The following is a 9,245-nucleotide window of genomic DNA, read 5'->3' as shown; positions in this document are numbered from 1 at the left end:
AAATTAAAAGGAATTTAAATAAAAGATGGAAACTAAAAAAAGATAAAAAATGAAAATTGGGAGAAGAGGGCCCGACTCGGAATCAACTATGAGGTATTTTAAAATACCTCCCTGCCGAATTTTTTGCTTGAAAGGCTGAGACCGGTCGGAGTTAAATGACACGTGTCAGTGCTATCTTAGGTCAAAAATTGGGGTATGACAGATGCCCCTATTTAAGTTTCTTCGTCCGGAGATTCGAAGATGGAATCTTTGAATTGACAGGTCGAAGAGACTTAAATACAAAGTACACCATTTTTGACCTAAGATGCTATGAATGCATTTGATGCAAGAATGAGTGCAATGATGACATAGGTGACTCGACTGGAATGAGAAACAACAATGGGATACCCAAAATTCGCCAGAGAAAGGGATCCTGACTCCGCTAGGGGAATGTAGTTTCACTGGGGAAGATGATTGTCTATTACCTGTATGATAGGTGATTTGAAATTAACTAGTGACATCACTGGCACAGTTTCACGCCAGGGATGACACTTTGAAATTGATTAGTGACATCACTAGCACGGCTTTACGCCGGGGATGACACTTTTGAAATTGAAATTGAAATGGAAATTGACTAGTGTCATGACTAGAAATGGCTTTACGCCGGGGATGACACTTTTGTATTTGAATTTGAAATTGACTGGAAATAGGTTCAAGTTGTCCCTTTATCAGAAACTTGCTGCTTGAAATTGACTGAAAATAGATTCAAGTTGTCCCTTTGTCAGAAACTTGCCGCTTGAAATTGACTGAAAATAGATTCAAGCTGTCCTTTTGTCGGAAACTTGCTGCTTGAAATTGACTGAAAATAGATTCAAGTTGTCCCTTTGTCAGAAACTTGCCGCTTGAAATTGACTGAAAATAGATTCAAGCTGTCCTTTTGTCGGAAACTTGCCGCTTGAAATTGATTGATTCGTGACATCTCTTGACCAGACACACTGGGGATGACACCTTTGATGTAAATGATGATTACAAGCTGTTCATTTACTAGAACTTGCCACTTGACATAATGATGAAACGAGGACCGAACTGAGGGGATATTATTAAACAAAATTTTGTGGGATTGATGCAACCATGTACGAAATGATGCGATGCGTATGTTGTATAAGAATGTATGAAAGTGTTGATGCATGGATGTATGGGTGTATGAATGTATTACGTCCGAAAGCATGAATGTATTTATTGTATATGATAGATGGACTCGATGAGACAAGAGAAGATTTGGTAAGGTGGAAAGTGGACTGACATCACAGTACTTATACACTCGGCAAACTTCCTTGGAGATGACCTCATTGGGGACAAAGTATCAAACACATGCCTTATGGGGATGAAACCCATTAAAAGTCTGGAAAAAGTCGCCCTTTGTAAGCTGATACATAATGTTCTTCCATTGACACACTTCCGTCGTTGTGCCCTTCTTTTTTTTTTTTTTTTTTTGAATTTTCTCAGTGTCCAATCATGGTTCTCTGGTGGGGTCTAACCATTCTTTGAGGAACGTGCTGACGCATGCTTCCTTCACTCTCAAGTCCTAATATGTACTTGTGCATTTATGCCCCTTTTTTAAAAAGACATGGAAAAAAGTTTTTTTTTTTTTTAGAATTCTACTTCGAAATATTATCATCAAACAATGGAAAGAACTTTAAAAATAGAATAAAAGGGGAATTTTAAACAGAAGGGCCATAGGCTCAAATATTATTGATTGAATGACAGCCTGCAGATGGCATGACTTCATGGATTTTTTTTACAAAATTTGAAAAAAAATGGTAATTTTAAAATGGGAAGGTACATTGAATTTCATAACCCCATTCCCCCTTAGAACTCTTGAATTCTACTGCTTTTGATGCTTCAGATTTGGAGATTCTTTGATAGTAGACATGCCCCAAGTGGATTGTGCCTGACTGGACGCAGTTACTTTGTCTTTTTCTTTTTTATCCTTAACTTTTGCATAGACCGCCCTTTCGGGTTTCCAGCCTATCAGGATAATGATTTCTGTTTAATGTCTCTAATTTTTGCTTGAGCCGCCCTTTCGGGTTTTCAGCCCACCGAGACGCTCATTTTTGCCTAAGCCGCCCTTTTCGGGTTTTCGACTTACCGAGCTGTTCTTATAACTTTTAGACAAAGTATTTCTTGACTGCATCTGTGTTCACAGGACGTGGAAGTTCTTCACCATCCATGGTTTGAAGAGTCATGGCACCGCCTGAGTAAGCTTTCTTGACAACATACGGGCCTTCATAGTTAGGCGTCCACTTGCCCCTAGAGTCGGGTTGGAAAGTCAAGATCCTTTTGAGCACAAGATCACCTTCTTTGAATTCACGGGGATGAACTTTCTTGTCAAAAGCCTGCTTCATCCTCTTTTGATACAGCTGACCATGACAAAGAGCAGACATGCGCTTTTCTTCGATCAGATTCAATTGGTCATACCTACTTTGAACCCACTCAGCCTCTGATAATTCAGCCTCCATTAAAACTCGTATTGAAGGAATCTCAACTTCTATGGGAAGTACTGCCTCCATGCCATATACCAAAGAGAAAGGGGTTGCCCCTGTTGATGTGCGTACAGAAGTACGATATCCATGTAATGCAAAGGGAAGCATCTCATGCCAATCTTTATAAGTCACCACCATCTTCTGGATGATCTTCTTTATATTTTTGTTTGCAGCTTCAACAGCACCATTCATCTGAGGTCTGTAAGGCGAAGAATTATGGTGTTCGATCTTGAAATCATCACACAATTCTTTCATCATCTTGTTGTTCAGATTCGTCCCATTATCTGTAATGATCCGGCTAGGGACACCATAGCGGCAAATAATATGATTCTTGATAAACTTGACTACCACCTGCTTGGTCACATTAGCATAAGATGCAGCTTCAACCCATTTGGTGAAATAGTCAATAGCCACTAGAATGAAGCGGTGTCCATTTGAAGCTTTGGGTTCAATTCTTCTAATCATGTCAATGCCCCACATAGAGAATGGCCACGGGGAGGAAAGAACATTGAGTGCAGTCGGCGGCACATGAATCTTATCGGCATAGATTTGACACTTATAACACTTCCTGGCATGCTTGTAACAATCGGCTTCTATTGTCATCCAGTAATAACCTGCTCTCAATATCTTCTTGGCCATTGTATGTCCGCTAGAATGAGTCCCAAAGGATCCTTCGTGTATTTCATGCATCAATAAGTCTGCCTCATGTTTGTCAACACATCTGAGCAACACCATATCGAAGTTTCTTTTATATAAAATGTCCCCGTTCAGGAAGAAATTGACAGACAATCTTCTTAGAGTCTTCTTGTCTTTACTGGATGCTCCAAGTGGATACTCTTGCCTTTGAAGGAAACATTTGATATCGTGGAACCATGGCTTGTCATCAACAACTTCTTCAGTGGCGAATACATGAGCGGGTCTCTCAAGACGTCTGATATGGATCAGTGGTACTTCATTCCGACGATTTACTTGGTACATTGAAGACAAAGTAGCCAGAGCATCCGCCATCTGGTTCTCATCACGAGGAATATGGTGTAGCTCGACTTTGTTGAAGAAGGTCAGTAATCGTCTTGCATAGTCTTTGTAGGGAACCAAGCCGGGGTGACGAGTCTCCCATTCTCCTGTGATTTGATTGATTACAAGGGCTGAGTCACCATAAATGTCGAGGTTCTTAATTCTCAGATCGATGGCTTCTTCGATACCCATGATACACGCTTCGTACTCTGCCATGTTGTTTGTACAGTTGAACGTTAGCCTGGCCGTGAAAGGGATGTGTGCACCTTTAGGAGTGACAATGATTGCCCCAATTCCGCTACCATAAGCATTAACAGCTCCGTCGAATATTAGACCCCATTTTGATTCAGGCTCTGGACCTTCCCCGAGTAGCGGTTCGTCACAATCTTTCATCTTCAAATACATAATCTCTTCATCAGGAAAGTCGAACTTGATGGGCTGATAGTCTTCAATTGGTTGGTGAGCCAAGTGATCAGCAAGGATACTGCCTTTGATTGCTTTCTGGGTACGATACTCAATATCATATTCGGATAATAACATCTGCCACCGGGCAATTCTTCCTGTCAAAGCAGGTTTCTCAAAGATGTACTTGATCGGATCCATCTTAGATATCAACCAAGTAGTATGACTAATCATATAGTGACGGAGACGTTTAGCAGCCCAGGCTAGTGCGCAACAAGTCTTCTCGAGCATGGAATAGCGAGATTCACAGTCAGTAAACTTCTTGCTCAAATAATAAATGGCATGCTCCTTTCTTCCAGTTTCGTCTTGTTGTCCGAGCACACAACCCATGGAATCTTCTAGTACAGTCAGGTACATGATTAGTGGTCTTCCTTCAACTGGAGGGATGAGAATCGGAGGTTCTAGTAAGTACGCTTTGATGCTATCAAAAGCTTTCTGGCAATCTTCTGTCCAATCAATCCCTTGATCCTTGCGGAGGAGTTTGAATATCGGCCCACATGTTGCAGTCATATGAGAGATGAAACGGGAGATGTAATTCAGTCGTCCGAGAAACCCCCTTACTTGTTTTTCTGTTTGCGGAGCTGGCATTTCTCTGATGGCTTTGACCTTGTCTGGATCTACTTCAATACCTTTCTGACTAACAATGAAGCCCAGAAGCTTTCCGGATCTAACACCAAAAGTACATTTGTTGGGATTCAGACGAAGTCTGTACTTTCTTAGCCGTTGGAACATCTTTAGCAAATACTCAACATGTTGTTCTTCAGTGATTGACTTGACGATCATGTCATCCACATAAACCTCAATCTCTTTGTGTATCATGTCGTGAAAGATAGTAGTCATACCCCTTTGATAAGTAGCCCCTGCATTGATCAAACCGAACGGCATTACTCTGTAACAGAAAGTGCCCCAAGGTGTGATGAAAGACGTCTTCTCTTTGTCTTCGGGCGCCATCTTGATCTGATTGTAACCGGAGAAACCATCCATGAAGGAGAACACTTTGGATTTTGCAGTGCTGTCAACTAGTACATCAATATGAGGTAATGGAAAATCATCTTTGGGACTAGCTTTGTTAAGGTCACGGTAATCAACACACATTCTGACTTTGCCATCCTTCTTCAGAACAGGCACTATGTTGGCTAGCCATTGAGGGTATTTTGATGTAACGAGGAAACCTGCATCGATCTGTTTCTGCACTTCCTCTTTAATCTTGAGGGCCATATCAGGGCGGGTTCTTCTTAATTTCTGCTTGACCGGCGGACACTCGGGTTTCAAAGGTAAATGGTGTACCACGATATCAGTATCCAGACCCGGCATATCTCGGTACGACCAAGCGAACACATCAACATATTCTTTGAGAAGCTCTATCACTCGCTTCTTGACACTTGCCTCAAGTGATGCCCCAATCTTGATCTCCTTCTTGTCTTCTTCGGTACCCAAGTTGATGGCTTCTAATTCTTCCCCATAGGGCTGAATGATCTTTCTTTCTTGTTCAAGTAGCCGAGAGATTTCGTCGGGAATCTCTTCGTTCTCTTCTTCTTCCGCCTCATACACAGGGAACTCAAAGTTGGGAGAGATCATAGGGTTATGTTGTTCACCGGGTTCATTGGTTTTTAATCTGCATATATGATTGATGATTTTAGAAAATAAGTAAGTGCAGATTTTTAGAAGGTGATTATATTTTTTGTTTTTTGTATTACCATTTTTTCTAAAATCATAAAAGAAAACAAGGCAAAAAGTCGGGAACAAAACGACATTTTTATTTGATTGATGATAAATTCTTGAAGCAAAAAGCCCTAGATAGATTCACTCTCGCTTGGGGCGGGGCGAAAAGATTTTCTTTAAAAAAACATAAAAGACGAAACAAAGTGCATTACTTGGATAAATGAGCAATAAAAGGAACATCTACAGCAACCCAATTGTGGCTAGACCCTCCTTGTGTCACAAAGCTTCGTGGCACTCTTTCGGGATTATCTTCAATGATTGCATGAATGAACCCAGAGCTGTGGAAAGTACCTCTGATTGGTTCGACAATGATTTTAGGCTTGGACAAATCAGCTGATGGGCAGAAACCCAGTCCTTCTCGGCGCTTGTTCTCTGGCAGTTCTATCAACTTTCCCCAGCTGGGAGAGCCTCCAGCTTGTATCACTTTTTGAGCGTCTTTTAGAGAAGAGATAGATGACTCACTCCTCTTGGTATTCTCTTCTTCTATGGCAAGTCCTTGAAAAGATGTCCCTTCAATGCTATCGGCTTCGATGAAGGAGAAAGACGATAAATGACTTACTAATAAAGCTTCTTCACCATTTACCGTTACCAGCTTCCCATTCTTCACAAACTTTAACTTCTGATGCAAGGTAGACGTTACTGCCCCCGCTTCATGAATCCAGGGTCGGCCTAGTAGACAGCTGTAGGATGCTTGGATGTCCATCACTTGAAAAGTAATCTGGAAATCCTGTGGCCCAATTGTAATAGGCAGAATCACCTCTCCGAGAACATTCTTCCTCGAACCATCAAAAGCTTTTACCATTACTCCACTTTGTCTCAAAGGTGTACCCTTGTAAGTAAGCTGATCATAGGTCGTTTTGGCCATTACATTTAACGATGACCCGGTATCTACCAACACATTTGACAAAGCATCAGTCTTGCAGTTCACAGATATATGTAATGCCAAATTATGGTTCCTTCCTTCCTCTGGGAGCTCTTCGTCACTGAAACTCAGATTGTTGCATGCAGTGATATTCCCCACTATTCCATCGAATTGTCTCACAGTCACATCATGGTCTACAAAAGCTTGCTCCAAGACTTTCATCAAAGCTTCCTTATGAGCCTCAGAATTTAGTAACAAAGACATTATGGATATTTTTGACGGAGTCTGCATCAGTTGATCAACCACTTTGTACTCACTTTTCTTTATCAGCTTGAGAATCTCATCAAAATCAGAACATGCCTTGGTCCCGCTAGTCTGACCCACATCTTTGATTGCACCGGAATCTTTAGTCCGAGTTTCTTCTGTTACCGGAGCGTCAACTTTCTTTGGAAACACTATAGGGATAACACGCCCATTCCTCAATACTCTACTATCTTCGGCAATATTTTCCACAGAAGGCAAAGGTGGTATTGGAACTTCACGACCACCTTCTATCATAGTGGCATTGTACTTGTAAGGAATTGCCTTCTCAGAAGTATAAGGTATTGGACCAGGCAAGCAAATCACTAAAGGAGCAGCAACTGACTTCCGACTGTCGTAAAATATCTCCAAAGGCTCTTCAGGGGTTATAACACATACATTGTCACATTTTCTTTCAACAACCAGTTCTCCTTGGTTCAGCAGTCCTTGAATATCATCTTTCACTTTCTGACAACCCCAGGGGTTCAGAAGGCACTCGTTGCAGCCATCATGATCATGTTTAAAGAGGTTTACTTTGCATAACTTGGCATGTAATGGGACCAAAGGTGTTCGGATTTGTTGAACGTCGAGAATATGGTGAGTCTCTTGGCAATCTTCGACCATGTTGACAGTTGCAGCACCATGGTTTGGTAATGGATTGGTTTGAATATTTGGCGCTGAGTCTGTGAAGGTTATCTTCTTTTCTTTGATTAGCCTCTGTACTGCATACTTAAAGGCATAACAACTTTCAATATTATGACCTGGGGCCCCTTGATGGAAATCACAAGTCTGATCAGGTCTGTACCATGCTGGCAGTCTTTCTGGTACTGGAGGAGGAGGCCTGGTTTGAACCAAGTTATTTCTGAGTAATCCTGGAAGTAACTCCGCATAGGTGACGGGAATTGGGTCAAATTGCATTCTTTGTGGTCGAGGTTGCTGTTGTTGATAGGGATGTGGGGGATTTTGTTGATATGGTTGTTGTTGGTATGGACGTTGCTGGTATGGTTGTTGGGGATATTGTTGAGGGTGTTGAGGATATTGTGGGAATTGAGGCTGGCTATTTGGGGGATGAATAATATTGGCAGTAGGTGCGATGGCAGCAATGTGTTGATAGGTTGGATAAGTTTGCTGAGGCCTTCCTTGGGCCACCATACTAACCTCATGTTCTTTCTTTCTCGGGATGTGGTTGCCATATTTCTTGGTTCCACTGGTAGAAACTCCATCTTTTACTAAACGTCCTTCTCGGACTCCTTCTTCCAACTGCACACCCATGCCAACCATTTCAGCAAAGTTTTTGGGCGTACTTCCGACCATCTTCTCGTAGTAGAACTGACTGAGAGTTTTTAAGAAAAGTTTGGTCATTTCCTTCTCTTCTATACGTGGGCTGACTTGGGCAGCAACATCTCTCCACCGCTGAGCATACTCTTTGAATGTTTCTTTGACCCCCTAAGTCATGGCCTGAAGATCACTTCGGTCTGGAGCCATATCTACATTGTAATTGTATTGTTCCACAAAAGCTTCACACAGATCATGGAAAGTTTGGATCTTTGTTTTGTCCAGATTCATGTACCACTTTGAGGCGGGACTAGCCAAGCTCTCCTGGAAGTAATAAATAAGGACCTGATCGTCCTTAGCATACGCGGACATCCTTCTTGCATACATTGTTAGATGTTCCTCAGGGCAGGAGTTCCCTTTATACTTCTCAAAATCTGGGACCTTGAACTTATGAGGTATCTGGACGTTTGGCACCAAACAGAGGTCATAAGCAGTTTTTCCAAATCTTTCTTTTCCGCGGAGAGCTTTCATCTCACGGTACATCTCATCATACTTCTCTTGTAAATCCTCCACTTGACCATAGGCCTTCATACTCCTTGAATGGAAGATGGGTTCTTCATTTTGTGGAGCAGTGTGAATCATAGGTGCTGAGTAAGTCATGACAACTGGGGGAGCTCTTACAGGAGGCGGAGGGACATGAGTCACCTGATGAGTAGGCATCTGAGCTTCACAAGCAATGGGACGAAGTATTTCGCCAGCAGTAAAAGGCGGGAACCAAGGCACGGAGAGTTGTGGAGCAGAGTGTGTCGGAGTGTCAGCACATATTGTCCATTCAGGGATGGCAGAGGAAGATGCTTCAGCCTGAGTATTGGTGGGAGGTGGAGGAGCTTGTGTTTGTGCATGAATTTGTGCTTGAGCTTGTGCTAGAGCATGAGCTTGAGCCTGAGCCTGAGCTTGCTCTTGGGTCCGCATATCTGCCATCGTCTTCATCATTTCAACCATTTCGTCCATCTTAGTCTGCATGGCTGCCACTTCTTCACGGAGCGCCCGATTCTCTTGCTCGAGAAAATCCATCTTTCTCTTAACAG

At 42.2% G+C, this 9,245-nt stretch overlaps 1 protein-coding gene across 1 annotated transcript; it reads right to left on the bottom strand.

The window, feature by feature from the left end:
* Nucleotides 1-437: 437 nt before the first annotated feature.
* Nucleotides 438-8,196, bottom strand: LOC120579563 (uncharacterized). The gene is made up of 3 exons (XM_039831992.1): nt 5,873-8,196; nt 2,154-5,613; nt 438-464 (listed from the first exon to the last, which is right to left on the bottom strand). Exons 1-3 carry the CDS (start codon nt 8,194-8,196, stop codon nt 438-440), a joined length of 5,811 nt encoding a protein of 1,936 aa, XP_039687926.1.
* Between the last annotated feature and the right edge of the window lie 1,049 nt (nt 8,197-9,245).

Source organism: Medicago truncatula, chromosome 3 (genome assembly GCF_003473485.1).
Source record: "Medicago truncatula cultivar Jemalong A17 chromosome 3, MtrunA17r5.0-ANR, whole genome shotgun sequence".
NCBI lineage: Eukaryota > Viridiplantae > Streptophyta > Magnoliopsida > Fabales > Fabaceae > Medicago > Medicago truncatula.
This window is presented reverse-complemented; position numbering and strand designations above follow the sequence as displayed.